An 18,076-nucleotide genomic window follows, 5' to 3' on the forward strand; every position below is an offset into this window, starting at 1 on the left:
CAGCTGCTCAGTCTTTGCAGCAGGTTCCTGGCCAAGCAGGTGAGCCGTAGGCAGGTGTGGGGTATGTTGAGCCCCCCAGATACTGTTTGGACAGGGATGCCCAATCCTACTTACACACAGGGGCTAGGCATAGGAACCCAAATCTCTATGGGGAGTATGGGGAGGGTGAAAAAGCTTCAACCAGACTGTTTTCCCCCAAGAAAGGTTATTTTGTTACAAGGGGATGTTTTACAGGAAGGCATCAAGGGAATTTTTAGTGGGATAATACCCAGCTGAGTTGTTTCAGCTTCCCTGGTTTGTCTCTACATGTTGCTGCTTCTTGACCTCAGCTGGTTTTGAAGTGTTGTAATAATATTGTGTTATTATTCCTAACACTGCTTTGATATTTTGAAGGTGAATCTTTCCTCACCCAGCTGTTCTGAGGAAGACTAGGGTATTCACAACTTTTTGTTCTGACTTGGAAACAATTGAAAGTGCTGGAATTTCCCGCTTTTGGAAATTCCAGTTCTTTTCTCCCGAGTGTTGGGGGAAGTGCCAACGAACAGTTTGGGGGTGTAGCCTCTATGGCATGTGCCTTTCGACTGCTTCTTCAGCAGCTTGAAAGCACAGGAAACCGCGTACAAGGACGGGTGGATGCCATCAAATCTGATTTGTATCTCTGGTTTATGAAAGCATCATCCACACAACGGCATGAACCCTGCCGGGGATTTTCAGAGGCATGAAGTGAAGCCCTTGGTGAAGTCCCTGCACTGCTGCCAGCCCCACATGCATTTTCGGCCCCTGTCTCTGCAGAAGGGTTGCTCAGAGAGGTTTTGTGGTGTCTTCAGGGCCCTCCCTGGAGCTGGGGCTGGGCTCTTACCCGAGTTTGCCTACAGGAGCAAGGAGACACCAGGGCTTCCCAGTCCCACCCAAACCTGCCCCAGTAAGTCAACTGCTCTCGCCTCAGGGTCAGCAACAGTGAGGTTTTATTTATCAGATTTAAAATTGTCTTTTCCATCTGGGTAAATTCCTTGGTTTAGTGGCATGTTCGGGTATGAATTATTTTGCTTCAAGACAGACAATCTCCCTACCCAGACCCCTCTGCTCCCCTCCCCGAGACTCCCCCGCTTGCAATGTGGTGCTGCTTTCCAGCGCAAAGTGAGTTGTTCTCTGGAGGGGACTGAGTGTCCCCTGAAGCCCCCGAAGCTGCGGTGACATCAAGGCAGTGGCTGTGTGCTGGCTCAGACACAAAGGACCCCAGCTGCCACCTAGTCCTCCCCACCACAGAGGGCCAGCAGAGCCTTGCGGTAGTCGCCAGAGGTGTCCTTCTGCAAGAGGGAGAGCCATGTCAGAGAACCAGCCCTGGGGAAGCCTGGTTCAAGGTGCTGGGCACACAGGGAAGGCACAGCTCCATGTCCTAGAAACCCTGCAGGTATCCCTGCAGCAGTGGAAGATGCCAGCACATCCTCTCTACAGCCAGACCAGCCAACTCTGGGGCTGCTGGGGGTAGTTCCCCCTGCCCAGGTGATGCTCAGCCCTTGTGCCGCTCATGGCTCAGGTCCCCTCAGGGCTCAGGGCCAGGACTCAGCCAGACAAGGTGATGAGCCAGGAAGGGATGGCCCTGTCCCCTCACCTCAATCATGTGGTGCAGCGATTTGTCAAACAGATCTATGAACTCGCCCCGGATGTTGAACAGGTCAATCTCGCTCCGAGAAATCATGATCCGGGTCAGGGTCCTCTCATCTGTGCCAGCACCCTGCAAGGGAGAACTTGAACAAAAAGCCCTGCAGGGACTGGGGCTCACAGATGCTCCTGGCATCTCATGCATGGTCCAAGCTGGGGATCAGGCACACAGGAAGGCCACAAAAATGAGTCTGGAACACCTCTCCTGTGAGGAAAGGCTGAGGGAACTGGGGTTGTTCAGCCTGAAGATGAGAATGCTCTGGAGAGACCCTATTGCAGTCTTTTAATACTTAAAAGGGGCTTTAGAAAGATGGGGACAAACTTTTTTAGCAGGGAATGTAGTGATAGGAAAAGGGGTGATGGTTTTAAGTTAAAAGAGCAGATTCAGAGTAGTTACAAGGAAGAAATTTTTTGTAGTGAGGGTGGTGAAACTGGCACAAGTTGCCCAGAAAGGTGATGGATCTCCCCTCTGTGGAAACATTCACAGCCAGGTTGGATGGGGCCTTAAATAGTCTTGAAGACGTCCCTGCTTATTGCAGGGAATTGGACTAGATGAAACCTTTAAAGGTCACTTCCAACTCTAACTGTTCTGTGATCTCTCCTTGGACATATGCTGGACTTGCTACCAGTAAGACATCAACCTGACCCATCTCCTGATAACCCCAGATGTTGGTTTGAGCTCAGCCCTCCCTACTCCCTCAGGGACAGCCAGGGGACAAACCCCATCCCTTTCACGAGGTTAAAGCACAGTCCCAAAGAAGCCCAGCACAGCCCTCTCCCATAGCCCAGCCCCAGGAGGGTCTGTTCTCACCTTCATGGACTTGTAGAGCTTGTCAGCAAAGAAAGCTGGCTTGTTCTTCACACTCCGGACTGCAACACACAAGAGGGGACAAAAAGAGGGTTCATGGCACCCAGGGGACACATCACAGCAAGAAGCTGTGGCACCACTCTCTCAGCCACAAGCCCTCCTTGGTACAAGGGTGCAGGCCTGGCCCTCTCTAGAGACCCTGTAAGTGCCCCGCCCCATGCCCCAGTGGGAGTCTCCATGGCCCAACGGCAGCAGGAATCTGCTGCCACACTGCCTAGGCAGTGACAGCTAAAGGGGCTGCCTGCCCTGCGGGGAGCCCTGTCCAGAGGGAGCACTGACCGATGGCCACGAAGGCGTCCCTCACATCTCCCGACATCCGCTTCTTGATGGCGTGCTCCACGTCGTGGTTGGTCATCTTGATGAACTCCTGAAACACTGGGGATGGGGGAGAGGAAAGGGTCACTGCTGAGCTGTTCCACCCCAGCCCTGGGCACCCGGGAGACTCGAGCCTCAGCTGTGGAGACTTCTGGATCACATGGGACCAGAGCGGGCTTGGGTGACTTCAACAAGCCACCTCAAATGCCAGGCCTCATCCCCACCACTGCTGGGGAGATAGGGCTCAACCTCAGCTTTGAGGGGACCCTCATCTCCCCATCTCCCATCTAGCCCAAATCCAAGCACTTGTATTGCAGCTGATGGAGAAATGTGATCCTACCTCTGCGGAGGTGGGGGTAGCTGCGGGTGCAGAGGATGCTGAGGAACCGGGTCTCCAGGGAGTCGCTGGAGTCATTGCTGGAGACATCAGCAAGTTTCTGGGAGAGAACAAAGAGTTAAGAGGGAGACATATTAGAGAGGGACATAGGTGTGAAAAAGCTCTTCCTGGGACAGCCAGTCCTGACTGGAAACCTTTTTGTAAAGAGGTTATGAGCAGGAAAATAGCTGAGGATTTTTTCCCCCTAAAAAAGGCATTTCCTTTGCACAGATGTGAAGCTGCACACTCACAGATTATCTCTAAGAAAAGATGTTTTCCAGTTTTTATAGAAAAAGCTTTGCAATGCTTATGGTTAAGACCTTTTTTCATCCTTTGTGGAGGATGTTTCAGGGGTGACCAACACCACCTGAAGAGGAAATTCAGGGCTGTCTGAAAGATACAGAAGCCACCCTGGGCCACAGCAGTGCTGCCCATGAATGAACAGCTGCCATTCCTCTCTGGGCATCAGTGAGAGGCTGTGCCCAGCTCATCTGTTAGGCTGTTGCAGGAGAAAGTCACCCCTTCCCCAGTTCCCACTTTTGGGGAGCTAGGGAAGCTAGCCCTGAGTCCCACACTGCCTGGAACACAGGTCCCACATGCAGGCAGTGTGCAGGCTTGGTCCCCAAGGGTAGGGCAGGTGGCTTTCTCCCTCTCCTGCCCCACACTGCAGGGAAGTGCCCTCACTGCAGGTCCCATCTGTCCCCTTGTCCCCTGTCCTGATGCAAGGACACCAGAGTCCCAAGCCAGTGAGCACAGCCCATGTGGTCAGAAAGGCCTGGCTTGTGGGGCTGCAATTCCCAGCCCCAGCCCTGCACCCCAGGACTGCAGCATCCCTTCAAACGTGCAGAAGGGTGAGGAGCGAAAAGGCAGGCACTCACCAGGGTCTCAGCAACAACCTGGTGGAGAGAGAGAGACAGGAAGACAACAGGGTCAGAAGGTGCTGCTCAACCTTTATCGTTCCCTGATAAAGCAAGGGAAGTCTAGCAAAATCCCTTAAAACTACCTGTCCCCAGGTCCCCTGCTTCCCCATGAGCAGGACCTGTGTCCTCCTCCAGTTTGGCCTCTACACCAGTACCTTGGGAGGCTAGTCTTTGGCCAAACAAAGTGAATCCCCCCAGCCCTGGAGTTTGGGTGCCAGCCTGTTGCTCCTCTTGGAGCATCCTTGCCTGCCTTTAGGCTGGCTCCTGCCAGCCTGCCCACCTCTGCCAGTGGGACGAGGGGAGGGGCAGCTTTGCTGACAAAACACAGTGTGGTGCCAGGTCAGGTGCCACCTGTCTGGCTCGTCCCTGTGCATGTCATCTCTGGCTCTCTCTGTGCAGCAGGGTGAGGTGAGCAGCAGCACATGCAGCAGGGGTGCAGGCAGTGAATGGGCAGTGATGCCTTAGAATTTTCGCTTTTATGTTTTTCATATATTTGTAATCCTGCAATGCCTTAGTGTATAATGCTAAACTCCATATAGTGTTAGCCACTGCTTTCCCATTTTAGTCAGACAAAACAATTCCTCTCTAGGCCTGGGAATCAAGGACACCTCATTGTCTCAGGCCCCAAGAAATGTAAACAAGAGAGGTGGGGGCAGCAAATTTGGCGTAAATGACAGCATTACCTGAAGCTGTAATTGGAATATTAACCCCCAATATGCAAATGGACCAAACTTATAGAAGTATGAAAACCCATGACCTGTCATCATTTTTGGGTGTAGCCCCTGGGGGGGGCTACACTTGCCCTAAATGCACTTGAAGGCCCTTCAATAAATATAACCACTTTTTATTCCTTTAATGTTGTATAGCCTCTGTTTTTAGGTAGTCCCTAAAAAGCAGGAGCAGAAGTACAGGCAGAGAGGGTGGCAGGGTGCAAGCAGTGCCTGGGCAGAGGTACAGGCAGAGAGTGTGGCAGGGTGCAAGCAGTGCATGGACAGGGACACAGGCAGCGCAGCATCCACTCCCTCTGCTGGTGGCAGCCTTGCTGGGAATGCTGTGTGCTCTCCCGGGCAATGGAACATCCAGTGCTGGCACAGGACAGCCAAGCAAGATCTTGGGTTTGATCCTGCACAGATCTTCCCAGCCCCTCATAGAAAAGACCCGACCCTGAGGAGCAGGGGGTCAGGGGACACACCACAGGTCTCCTGGGACCAGGAGCTCAGCCAGGGATTCGCTCCCACACCTCCCTGCACTGCTTCTGGCTGCTCAGCCTTCCCCCTCCACTTGTGTCTCACCACAGCCCAGGAGAGGTCTGGAGCACCCCAGTGTGTCAGGGCTGCCCCCTGCACAACACACAGAGGTGAGTGGCTCCTGCAGACCTCCTTCAAAGCTGTGTTTGAAGCTCAAGAGCCAAATGTCAGCATCAGTGTGTGTTACTGAACCCCAGAGTGGCAGTTCTGCACAAGAAAGGCTGCAGCCTAGAGGTGGGGAATTTCCTGGGGCTGCTCTCCCCGTGCATGGAGCAGCAGAGCCAAGGGCTTCAGCAATCAGGCATGGGAGTTTTACTTCCAAAGGTGTCATTTCACCTGGCATGTCCTCCTGCAGTTTAGAGACCCTGGCCCAGCAGAATTTGCTTCCCTGAGAATGTCAGTTCCAGAGCAGGGCACGCAACATCCTCTCCTTTTTTTTAATGCAAAGCCCAGGAGAGCACTGCCAATATGGGTCTTACCTTGGCATCTTCCTGTGCCTGTGTGAGGTTCTCTGGTCCTTCGTCACGGTTGCCCTGTGGTTGGATACAAAAATCATGGAGATGGAGAGGGGACATCTCCTGGGAGAGCCCCAAGTGAGGGGGAGGCAGACAGAGTCCAGCAGCCCTGCCCAGCCAGGCAGGGATGCTGTGTCTTCTCCAGCCACTGACCTTCCAGACCCCCAGCACTGCCTGTGGCAGTGAGGAAAAGACCCAGTGAGAGCTGCCCTTACCAGAGCCAGGGAGACGAGAATCCTCTTGAAATGCCCCGATGTGTCAGAGCTCAGGTCATCTTCCAGGCTCTTGTGGTAGGCTGTGGAGAAGGGATGGCTGAGCCCTGCAGCTCAGATTCCCACCCACCAGTGCCTGTTGTCCCCGTGATGTCCATGGGAAGCATGGCTGAAGCAGATGCTGAGCTCAAACCCAGGGAAGAGGGGATCACCCCAGCAGCTCTAATGCCCTGAGCATAAGCACAGCCTCTTGCTCCAGGTACTCTGGAGGAAATAGGATCATTGTGAAAGAGCTCTCAGGGAAGGAGACATTGATGGCAGAGCTGGGGCATGTCACTGTGAGGTGGAGAGAGGCAAGGACCAGCGGCTCTGCTGGAGGGGCTAACAGACCTTCACAGCACCAAGCCATGGACCCAACCCAGAGACAAAACTTTGCCTGGGCTCTGGAAGGACCTTGCACAGTGTGCTCTGTGCCCAGAACCTGGGTGCTCCCCCTGTCCCTCCTGTGCCCTACCTTCCTGATAGGCCTCGTTGATAGCCCTGATCTCCTGGTTGTTCCGCGTGGCCATGATTTCGATCAGGACACTCTCATCTGTGCCAGCCCCCTGGAAGAGAGTGCCATGGTGGGTGCTGCAGGTGCCAACACCAAATGGGGACATGATGGCATTGCCGTGCAGTGCCAGGCAAGGACGGGTCCAGGTCAACAACATGGCAAAAGTCTATATCCAGCAAATTGCCCCAAGGGCTGGTAGGAATCAACATGGAATGTCCAAGTACACTGCTAGTGAGCTCCCAGCTGGTGTGACTGGTGGATAGCAGTGCATGTCACTGATTTGCCCCTACTGTGGCTCTCCAGTGGCTACCAGCTGGCTGAGCATGCTGGGCTGCAAAGAGGCATGCAAGTCTTGAGTGCAAACAAGGTCTTTGTCCTGGTGCTTTCTGATCTTTTCTTCTCCAGAGGAGATGAGATGCTGGGGCATGTGAAGCTGTGGGCATTGACAGCCCCAGGCCACCAGCAGTGTGACAATTACCTCCACGGCCTTCCTCAGCTGCTTGGCATCGTACTGCGGTGGCGTCAGCATCAGCCCGAGGATCAGCTTGGCCAAGCTGCCAGACAGCTCAGACTTCAGGTCTGCCATCAGGTCCTGCGAAAACAATTGAGGGTTCAGTCCCCAGCTGCTTCTGCAGGGACGGACCAGTTGAAGCAACATGAGAGAAAAAGAAGGGGAGGAGAGCGTAGGGATTGGAGACATCTGTGAAAACCCTTGGGGCAGTTTAAAGTCACGTATTTGCGTGGCTCTGGGGAGATTCTGGCTCTGGAGCCCTCTGTGCAGAGCTGAGGATGGGGCAAGCGAAGGGGAAGGGACACCCTCGCTTGGGCTGGTTGGGCACCCAGAGTGGCTGGCTGCTGTGACAACTGTTTCCCTTGGGGGAGTCATGCCGAAGCATGTGGGTGTGCCCCAGCTGCCCACTGCTCCCTGGGCATGATTCCTTTCAGTGAGGGGCTGATCTCCATGTGGAAGGGAGCAGGATGTGGGCAGGAGGAAGCAGGGTGGGATGGAGACTGCAGTACCCTGCCATAATGAGCCTTGTAAGCCTTTAGGATCTGTTGCCTCTGGGCGTTGCTCCTCTTGGTCACCACCTCTATGATGGCCCCTTCATCCGTGCCTGCAATGACAGCAGAGCCACACTGTGTCACCGTGTCACCCCTGATCATGGGCACATTGCCACCCCCACAAACTGGGTAGGCAGGGAAGGGAGAACTCCCACAGCTCCGTCTCTATTCCCCCTGGGGCTTCCATGCAGCCCTCTGTGGGCCAGGGTGGATTTTGTGCCCCTGGAGCTGATGGGGAGCAGCAGGAAGGGCCTAAACTCGCGGTCCCCACTTACCCAGGCCCTTCATGGCCTTCCTCAGCACCTGCGCGTCCCCGTCGTCGTTGAAGTCTCCTGCAGGCTGCACGGTTCCTCGCAGCTGTGGATGCAGAGGAGTTTATGCTCACCCTCGAGATGAGAGGGAAGGAGGAAGGGATGAAGGGATGGAGAGAGGGGGGGGGGAATGGAGAGATGGAGAGAAGGAGAGATGAGGAAGAGGGAAGGTGCCACCCAACAAGCTGAGGCCAAAGCAGGTTCTGTGTTAGTGCAAGCACCTGGGGATCAGTGAGGATCTCCCCACCACTGTCACCCCTTCCATTAAGGGGCCAACCATAGCCAGACGAGCAGAGAGCAGGAAGAGGACAGAAACAGAAAATCCCTGGAGTCTCGGTGCCCTGCCCAGTGTTACACCTGCCTGCCCTAGCGTGGAACATCTCAGCCTGGGCTGGCCATGTCACCGAGAGACAGAAGAGGAGTCTCTGAAAGGATGCCCACTCCTGCACTACAGTTCTATCCTCCTGTGTCCTTATGTTCCAAACACATCTCCATCCTCACAGTGTTCATGTAGGGCTCAGGGTGTATTTTCTGCATATCCCAAAGCACCCTTTTGTGGGAGTTTCAGCTGCATGCAGGTTACCTCTCCCCATCCTGCAGCCATGCCCTGGCCAGCTCTAGGCTCCCCCAGAGGGCAGGAGTTCTCTGGTGGGCACTGGAGCCAGGGCTGCATGTGATGCATTGCAGAGACATGCAGGACCCACTGCCCCAAGGGAGGAAGGCTTCAGAGGGAGCAGGGGGTTAGTGGAGCCCCCGGGGAGCAGCCAGCCCTGCCATCCTGCCAACCTCGTACCCCAAAACCAGAGAATGGCATTGAGAGAAGCTGGGGAGTGAGAGTCAGAGCAGAGGTGTGGGGCTGGCTGTGCCCCATGGCAGAGAGGAGCAGCCAGGGGTCCCAAGCTGGCAGGCAGCACAGAGGGGGAGCAGGGGGGCTGGGGTGCTGACCTCTACTTTGACCGCACTAAGCTCCCACATCCGATAGGCCACCTGCGCCGCCTCGGGGAAGAACTCACCTGCAGCACTGCAACGGAGGGCAAGGACAGGGGACAGTGAGCCATGGGGGCCCTGCACCTGCCAGCAGCCACCCCTCACCCTGTCTTGCTCCTCCATGAGGGGTGTTTTGTATCCACTGGGCATAGGGGCAGGAACCAGGTGCTTGCTGTGGGGCTGGATGGGTGGGAATGGGAAGAAATGTGTGGTGAATCCCAACCTCCCCCACCAGAGAGCATCCTCCCTCCAGGGGTTTGGCCCTACCCTGCAGGGCTCCCATGTGCCAAGAAGGAACCATGACATTGTGGCTGGCCATGCAGAGGAGCCACAGGGCCCCCTGTACCGAACCACAGTCACTGTGGGTGCTGCTGGTCCAAGTGCTCCATCAGGCTCTGACCCAGATGTTGTACCCAAGGGAATGAAGAGGGACAAAGGGGGGTGACAGGTGGTCTTACTCATCGTCCCCTCCACACAGCTTCAGCAAAGCCTTCTTGTACTCCCCAGACGTGTCCTCCTGGAAAAGCAGATGGAGACAGAGGACCATGCAGTAGGTAAAGTCATGGTAGTGCCATGGGATGGGCTCATGCAGAGGGGTCTTCCTGAACCCTGTCCTCAGAAATGGACCCCCAGCACAGCCCTCCCAGCTGGCACATGAGGGAGGCAGCACCAGCAGCTGCTTGGAGGGTGAGCAAGACCCCCAGCACTTACCTTTATCATGTTGTAGAGAGATTTCTCATACTTGGTCCTGAACACCTCCCGGATGTCCAGCATGTCGATCTCGCTGCGTGACACCATGATGCGGATCAGCGTGTTGTCTCTCGTGCCCAGACCCTGCAATGGACCAAATCCACATCAAGCCTGGGATGGCCAAACAACTCTGCTCAGCTCATCACAGGTTGGACCCTCTGTGGTAATCACATATCCTCTGAACAGAGAGAGACATAGCTCTCCCAGGATTTTCCTGGGAAACTGTGAGAAGCTGTGAGAAAGCTGTGAGAAAGCTGTGAGAAAGCTCAGAGAAAGAATTAAAACAATTATTATCTCTCTATATAGGTTGTTTATAGATATGATTTTCCAGAGTGTGCTATTCTTAGTTCCCCAATAGTGTAAGAGGTTTTTGCTTTAGGACCAATCAAGTCTCAGCTTAGCGAGTGGGGCTATAAAAGACTCACTAATTTCTATTTAACACCTTCTGTTCACCTTCTGAAGACTAGAGTAGAGTCTTTGTTCCTGTCCCTGACTCAATGGCAACAGCCCTCTATCTGATTTCTAGCCAGCCCCAGCTCTGAGGGAATAGCTCCTTTGGAGGGGAGGTCACATAAGTCCTGCCTTCATGGACCTGTGTCACCCTGCTCTCCAGCAGCACCCCGTGGCAAGGGGACCCCTCCTCTGCCCAGATCCCTGCAATGCTGGGTGAACCCTGTGGATAAGGGGAAATCTACTTACCTTCATGGCCTTGTAGAGCCTTTCAGCAAAATACTCTGCTTTGCTTCTGATGCACTTCACTGCAGAGAAATTGAGGTGTGGTGAGGGATGCCAGCACCCAGCTGCACCAGTGCCCCCAACCTCTGAACACTCACACCCCATGGGAACAATATCCAGCATCCCCACCCATCCTGAAGGAGCCTCCCTGAGCCCCCTAACACCAGGTACAGCCACAGCCCTGACCCTGCTGGCCCCAGTCCTGAGCCCTCCCAGTCGAGGAAGGGCAGTGGTGTGTTTTTGCAGAATCCCCATGTGGGGCTGGCTTACCCACGGCCAACATCAGCTTCTCAAAGTCACCAGAGAGCTCCCCCCGGATGCTCCTCTCAATGGGCTTCCCAGCAATCTTCAGATATTCATCAAAGACTGCGGGATGAGAGCAAGGAGATGCCTGGAGAAGCTACTGAGATACCTTCAGGCCCACCCTGAGCTCGCAGGTGATGCTCACCCAGGCGGAGATGCTGCCTGCTCCTCCGGCCAAGGATGTAGATGAACTGGGCCTCATCTGTGCCCCATTTCAGCTCGCCAGCTTCCAGCAGGTCCTGGTGGGATGGGGAAGGCAGCACAGCCTGACTCAGGGTGCTCCCCTGGCACCCACCCACCTTATGCAACCTAAATCCAGATGTCCCAGCCCCACCATCCCTGCCTGGATACCACCTATCACAGTGACCCACCAAGCCTCACCTTGGCATCCTGCTCCACCAAGTCCTCACTCACCACATCATCCTCTTCCCTGGCACCCTGTGGGAGAGAGATGGGCTCAGCCCTGCAGGGCACAGGCACCCACCACCTACAGATGCTGGACAGAGGGACATGCCTGAAGCAGAACAACAAGCATCTTCTTGAAGTGGCCTGATGTGTCTCCAACGATGTCAGCTTCCAGGTCTCTCTCATAGGCTGGTGGAAGAGGAAGGGAAGAGGTCAGGCCTGGAGACCTGGATCCCTTCAGCTCTGCCCTTTTTGTGGCTCCTGCCCTTCTCAGCCCTCACCATCTTTGTAGGCAGCCACCAGGTCATGGATCTCCTGGTTGGTGCGGGAGGCGAGGATCTCAATGAGGCACTTCTCATCTGTGCCGACACCCTGTGGGCAGAGACACAGCCCCATGAGCCCTGGGGTGGGCTGGGGTGCCCTCAGAGGGGCCCTGGGCAGCGTGCCCACCCCTGGGGGGTGCCCACCCGGGGGGGTGCCCACCCCTTACCGAGATGGCATCTTTGATCTCTTTGGCATCTCCATAAGCTGGGGGCCGCATCAGGCTCACGATCAGCCGCTCAAACTTCCCCGTCAGCTCGTACTTCAGGTCTGCAATGAGGTCCTGGTGGAGGGGGAGAAAGGGGCTGGGGGATCCTTTGCTCCACAGCATCTCTGAGTGGGTCCAGGGAGCGGCAGGTCCCTGTGTGGGCTGGGTGGTGGTAGCCACGGACACTTTGCAGTGGGGCCATGGCCCAGGGAGTGTTCCTGACTTTACCTTCCCATAGAGGGACTTGTAGGCTTGGCAGATCTCCACCCGCTGCCTGTTGCTTCTGGATGTGATGAGGTCGAGGATGGCCTCTTTGTCACTGCCTGTGGGGAGAGCCAGGAGTCACCACAGCCACCCTGCTGAGCCCAGAGCTGCTCTGGAGCTGGGGCAGGGAGGACAAGCAGAGCCAAGCTGGCTCCAGGGAGGAAAGGAAACCAGGAGAGCTTTAGCACACTGCTAAAGCAGTCAGTCAGCTGAGAGGGGAAGTGATGCAGGACACCCAGCCATGCAAGGGTCAACCAGGGAATAGGGGACACCAAGGAATAAGGGACACCAAGGGTAGCCCTGGGACAGTCTGGAGGAGCATCCATACCAAATCCCTTCATGGCATTGTACAAGGCCTCTGCATCCTGGTTGGCATCAAAGCCCTGGAAATCCTTCACCGAGCCCCTGTAGACCTATGGGAAAGGAGGGGAGAAGGTACAAGAGGAAGGAGCAGCCCCAGTGGGATGGGGGAAGGAGAAGCTGAAGCTGAGCAGGATTGAGGTAAGATCCGTTATGGCTCAGGCTGCCCAAGGCAAAGCTCAAGTTCAGACATAAACAGCTGTTCTCCTCTGCAGTTGTTTCCTTTCCTGTTTGCTCTCCCTACAGAGGGAATTAATTTTCCACAGCCTGTTGCAAGCAAGGAACCACTCTGGATGCTGAGGTTGCCCAGGCTCTGCATGGCCTCCAAGCAAGGAGACAAATTTACAGGCACAAATGGGCTGCTAAGTGGAAAACACTGAGAAGCACCAGAGCTGCCAACAGTTTGTCCTGCTCCAGCGTGCACTCCCATGGGGCCCAGGCTGATCCAAGGGGCTGGAGCAGAGGTCCTGGGTATTGGGAAAGACTTTCCTGGGAGCCTGAGAAATCCTGGGGGTTGATATGATCCACTTCTATCTGCTCTTCTGCCACTTCCAGACTGCCCAGGAATGACACCTCCAGAGACCTCAAGAAAAAGGAGGGACCAAAATCCCCCTTCCCAGGTCAGCTTTGTTCAGGGAATTCACCCCATGGGAGCCTGGAGCTGGACCCTGAACGAGATCAGCACCACCCTAGGTGGAAGCAGAGGTGAAACCATCCTGGCCCCACATAAAGAACTGGGATACATCCCCACCAGAAGCACAAACTGGGAAGAACTGAGCAGCAGCATTTCTTTAGCAGTCGTGCCGACAAACAGGAGAGCTGGGAGCTGCGCTGGGGCTGTCAGCTCTGTCAGCACTCTGGGAAACTGAGCATCCTCCCCTGGCTCTGCTTGTACCACGTGCCAGCTGGGTATGTGCACCTCCCTGGGCTCATCTGCTCAGGATCTGCTGCACGGCTTCTTTAAGATCCTCAGGAGCTGTAAAAGACCCAGGCCTGCTGCCAGAATGGACATCTAAAACCAGCATATCCTTGGAGAAGATGGGCATCAATGTCCCTGACCCAGGAAATGCCTCCAGGAATGAGCCCAAGCAGATGGACTCAGGGCAGCTTCACACCCACCACTCTCCTGGGTCCCATCCCAACATCATGGCACAACAGCTCTGCTGCACATCCTCCCCTTCAGAAACAAACCAGCCTCCCTCCTCCTGTTTTCCAGAGAGAAACTGGGCACATCCCACAGGCCCTCTTGGGAGGAGCTGCTGGCATTGGTGTCCCCTGTGGCAGGGACCAAGAGGAGATGCTGCCCTTCCAGGGAACCAGGCGGGCATGGGGCAGATCGTATTGCAGGTGATTCATCAGGACAGCTGGATTTAGCCCCACTTCCCGGCAGCTCCCAGACCCTCCTGGCTTGGCACAAGCTGCTCCCACACACATGCCTTGCAGAGATGGAAATAAATTGCAAGGCAGAGGAGGTGTGGGGAGGCAGCAGGAGTGAACAAGAGTGGCTGGAGAGTATTGGAAGTCAAGGTGTTGGCTTTGGTTAAATGGAGAGGAAGAGCAGGGCTGTGTTCCTGCCTGCTGAGCCATCGAAGCATGAGCTGTTTGCCTTGCTGGGGCAAGGGAAACTGAGGCAGGAGCTCAGTGCTCTGCATCACCCCACACTCCCTGCATTCTTTGTGGGAATGAGCCCCAGGCAAGTGCAGGAACATCAGTTAGGATGGAAACAGCATCCTGCCCACCACATACTCTTCATACCCCTATCCCACTTTCCATCCTGTTTCAGCTGCCAGGGGCCTCCTGCCTCCCCTCCTCCAGCCTCTGAGTCATCCTGGCCTGTCCTGGACCTCCCAGCTAAAAATAAGCCACACTGGGGCCAGGAGGGTGGAAGCAAAATTCCCAGCGTGGCTTCGCTCTCTTCCACCCCATGGCTGCTTGGGGTCCTGGACTGTTGCAGGAAAATGCTAACCTGCAATGAGCCTCAGTTTCCCCACCTAGAGCAACCACTGTCTTAGCTGGGCAAGAAGCTTTGGCTAGTAAAGTTGGAGGAAATGATTGCTTGATTTCTCCAGGGAATGGAAAGCAGAGCCTGAACCCAGCAGTGGAGAAGGGAGGCTCTGGGCTGGGACTCCTCCCCTGCCAGAAGGCAGGCTGCACTGAGCCAGCGCGCCTGCCCACCGAGGAAGGGTTTTCCACCCACACTGAGATGTTTTCCTGGCTGCAGGGGAGCACCTGCTCACCCAGCTGCCACACCGCACCAGCCCCAGTCTGGAGTGGGAAGTAATCCAGGCTAGGGAGAGAAGAAAGGCCCAAACAGGACTGCATGCCTTGCAGCATGCTCAGGCGGGAGTTTTCTCCACCAAATGCCCAAATCCCCAGTGCAACATCTCTTCTCCTCCCCTTCCCACGGCTCCGCTTCTCTTCCCCATCCCACTGTGGTCCCAAAAGGATTTTTGTTCCTTGCTGTCCCTGCTCCCCAGCCCAGCACTTCCCCCATCTGCATCACATCCAGACAGCACTGGCTGGAGAGGCAGGAATGTAAACAGGCTCTGGGCAGCATGGTGTCCATACACGTCACCACATCCTTGCTGCTGCTGGAGATGCTGCCCCAGCTCTGGGGTCTGCCCTGGACCCACCCCTGCCATGTGGAGGTCACCCTTACCTTTCCTTGGGGTGCCATGGTTCCCAAGCTGGAAATCACTGGAGCGAGGGCAAGGAGGAGCTGTGGAAGGGAACAGAATGGTCACCGTGAGCCAAGGCCCCTCTCTGCAGGTTGTGTTAGTTAAGGGAGGGCTTGCTCCCTCCTGGGGGGGTGGTGCCCATGGGAGAGCACTGCCAGGTGCTGCAGGATGGATCAGGGAGTGGGGCTTTGCTGGCCACCCTGTGGTTACTGAGCCTTTGCTATCTGGCACGGAGGGGACCCCACAGGCCAGGGGCAGCGCAGAGCCTGCACAGTTTCCTGTCAGTACCAAGAGAAACCAGAGGGGAAAAAATGTGCTGAATATGCGGAAATGGGCTGAGCATCCTCTGCAGGGCTGGGCCTTCTCGCTGCACCCCTCAATGTCCCTTCGGCTCCCCTGAAGCCCCAGGCTCTGAGGCCATCCCAGCTTCAGCAGCTGCTGGGGACTTTTCCTTGTCTCATGGTGCTGGGCAGCCCCCACAATATCTCCAGAGCTGTTATCTGACTTTCTGTGCAACAATCAAGGCCACCACCAGTCCCACACATCCTTGGAAACCAGGAAACACAGCTGGGTTTCCAGGGTAACTTGCAGGTTGTTTTTTAACACCAGCACCATTTATAACTGCAACCCACTGCGGTGTGGGCTCTCCCCACCCTCCCAGAGAAAGTCCCCCAACAGCGCCATTTGCTCCGAAGAAGCTGGTGGAGAGAGAAAAACAGCTGGAAAATGGAGCCCGGCCATGAATGAACCGCTGAGCGTCAGCTGAGGCCAGCCGTGAGGCACGGCCCCGCCTGGCTCCTTCACCCTCCCTCTGAGACACGTTGCAGAAAAATTCAGAGCAGAGCAGGGCCACCCTGGGGGATTTCTGACCCCAGAGAGTTCGGTTTCATGCCACGGAGCGAGCAGGAGAAATCACATGAACTTCCCTGGCTTGGCTGCACATCCCTGCAGGAGCTGCCGTGCAAAGGGAGACCCAGCCCTGCAACCATCTGTGCAGCCGAGTCCCCCTGCTTGGCTACAGGAAGCTTTTAAAAGCACCCACAGGCACCGCGGTTGAGGGGAGAGAGTTTTGCAGGAACGCAGAGCTGCTTTCACCTCCTCTTCCCCCTCCAGCTGGGGAGGCTGTGAGCCTCAGCCCCTTCCGTGGCCGCTGGCCGGGGACAGCCCCCACGTGCCCCACACGCAGTGGGGCCGCACTGCGGCCGGATGCTGGGTGGGCGCCAAGGCATCCCACCCCGGCACAAGCAGCCTGTTAATGCCACCTTGGAGCCGGTACAGGAAGCTGTGTACCCTCCTGGGTGCGGGGAAATCCGAGCATGGCACAGCCCTTCTCTTTCACTCCATGCATGTGGCAGCGGGGCTGAGAACACCCCACTCATCTCGGCAGCGGTGGAGAATCGCTGACCACACCCAGTCCCCGACCTGTCCTTGTAGTGCCCCGTCCCTGTCCCCCGCTGCTGCCGACACCTCCGCGGATCCCGGGGCTGCTCTCCCGGGATAATCCCCGGACAAATACACCCCATCCACTGGGCAGCAGTGGCCCAGCATGGGGGTACACCTGCCCCCCACCCAACAACGGAGAAACGTGGGTTATGGGGATCCCGTGAGGAATCCTAAATGATGCGCACAGCCTTTGTGGAAGCCTCTGTCTGGCCAGCAGTGCACCTCTCCAGGCTCTCCAAAGCCCCCACAGGTGTGAGCTCAGGGCTGCACCCCAAAAGCTCGACTGGCCTGGGGGGCTCTCCCAGCACACACCCAGTGCTCTGCCACCCGCTGTCCTGAAGCAAAGGGACCATCCTCCTGACAGGGCTAGGGACTTCCCCAAAACGCACTGCCAAAAAGCCTCCCAGGCCTTCGGGAGCTCCGAGCCTCTGGGCTGTCGTGGGCTGCGTTTACCTGTGCAAAACTTGGTGGGTACCAAAGCAGGGGGGATCCTCAGCGTGGATCCCGGCTGGAAGGAGGGATGGCTGTTTCCGCAGCACCAAAGCACAGACTACATCCCGGCCGGGACACACCCAGCGGGGCCCGCAGCCCCGCCAGCGCCCGCCTCAAAAAGCACCCACCGGCAGCGGAGCCCCCGGGGGCTTGTCAAGAAGGAAAGATTTTTCATAAAAAGAAAAAAACCCAGGGATTCCCCCTGCAGCAACCCCTTAAAGGGAGCCTCCGCTTGCACAGCTCACCGCCCAGCGCAGCCAGGGCTTTCCACGACTTTCCTCCCCCCAGGCCATTACGGGAAAAAGTGCCTGGCCCCGTCGGGCGCCGCGCCCCGCACCCTCTGCCCGCACCCCGCGGTGCCCCGGCCCGCGGCGGGCACTGACCGGCAGCGCGGAGCCTCTCGGGTGCGCTCGCAGGAGCCGCCGCCGCGCTCGGGCTGTTCTTGTGGCCGAGCGCTCGTCCTTGGCGAGCAGCTGTTTCCTCACGGCGAGACGTCACCGCCCCCGAGTCCCCGCCTGCCATGGCCAGGGCCACATCCCACCCCCGGTGCCGCGCCAGACCTCAGCCGGGTGCCCGCGGTGCGGCGGCACCCAATGTCACCCGCAAAATCACCCGCGGTGCGGCGGCACCCAGTGCCACCCGCAAAAATCACCCTGCTCTGCCCGGCTGTGGGGAAGGAGGTCTCCTGGCACAAGAGCCCCACTGGTGTGTGCAGGGGCACTCTGCCAGCAGCGGTGGCACAGTGCCACACGCACACTGCCAGGCAATACCGGTGGTTGCATTTCAGCTGCGGAAATGTCACCCCTTCTGTCCCCCCAGCTGTGGTTTCCTGGTGAACGCCAGGCGCAGGGTACCCCAGTGCCTCCCGGTCCTGCTGCCAACCACCTCTTCCTGCACCAAATCACCCCAAATCACCCCTTCCCTGCATGGCTGGGAAATGTCCGTCCCTGACTCTCTGCAGGAGTCTGAGGAGGGAAGAACGGCCTGGCCTTGGTCCCCCAGGACTCACTTAAGGAGGGAGGTGCTGACCAAGGCTCTGCAATGAGCACCCACGGGGCAGGACCTGAGCTGGCGTGATGAGCTGTTTTC

At 56.7% G+C, this 18,076-nt stretch overlaps 1 protein-coding gene across 4 annotated transcripts; it reads right to left on the bottom strand.

Moving 5' to 3' along the window:
- Nucleotides 1-948: 948 nt before the first annotated feature.
- Nucleotides 949-17,468, bottom strand: ANXA6 (annexin A6). 4 transcript variants are annotated; one of them, XM_068205940.1, is made up of 26 exons: nt 17,371-17,468; nt 15,034-15,093; nt 12,343-12,427; nt 11,979-12,073; nt 11,689-11,825; nt 11,503-11,654; nt 11,331-11,410; nt 11,198-11,254; nt 10,962-11,055; nt 10,784-10,879; nt 10,478-10,536; nt 9,740-9,862; nt 9,487-9,545; nt 8,987-9,062; nt 8,006-8,087; nt 7,689-7,783; nt 7,147-7,260; nt 6,630-6,720; nt 6,119-6,198; nt 5,868-5,921; nt 4,100-4,117; nt 3,186-3,282; nt 2,810-2,905; nt 2,474-2,532; nt 1,613-1,735; nt 949-1,307 (listed from the first exon to the last, which is right to left on the bottom strand). In XM_068205940.1, exons 2-26 carry the CDS (start codon nt 15,049-15,051, stop codon nt 1,248-1,250), a joined length of 2,100 nt encoding a protein of 699 aa, XP_068062041.1. In that variant the 5' UTR covers nt 15,052-15,093; nt 17,371-17,468; the 3' UTR covers nt 949-1,247. The 4 variants fall into 4 exon arrangements, with proteins under 4 accessions (XP_068062041.1, XP_068062043.1, XP_068062044.1 ...); XM_068205942.1 differs by having other exon boundaries at nt 11,503-11,593; nt 11,712-11,825; nt 17,371-17,467; XM_068205943.1 differs by lacking the exon at nt 4,100-4,117 and having other exon boundaries at nt 11,503-11,593; nt 11,712-11,825.
- Nucleotides 17,469-18,076: the final 608 nt, after the last annotated feature.

This window comes from Anomalospiza imberbis, chromosome 15 (genome assembly GCF_031753505.1).
Source record: "Anomalospiza imberbis isolate Cuckoo-Finch-1a 21T00152 chromosome 15, ASM3175350v1, whole genome shotgun sequence".
NCBI classification, from domain to species: Eukaryota; Metazoa; Chordata; class Aves; order Passeriformes; family Viduidae; genus Anomalospiza; species Anomalospiza imberbis.

Coding starts and splice junctions, on each gene's coding strand:
- ANXA6 (XM_068205940.1), bottom strand. Junction 1,736..2,473: donor AGCTCTACAAGTCCATGAAG/GTGAGAACAGAC, acceptor TCTCCCTTGCAG/GGTGCTGGCACAGATGAGAG. Junction 1,308..1,612: donor CGCTGCACCACATGATTGAG/GTGAGGGGACAG, acceptor TCCCTCTTGCAG/AAGGACACCTCTGGCGACTA.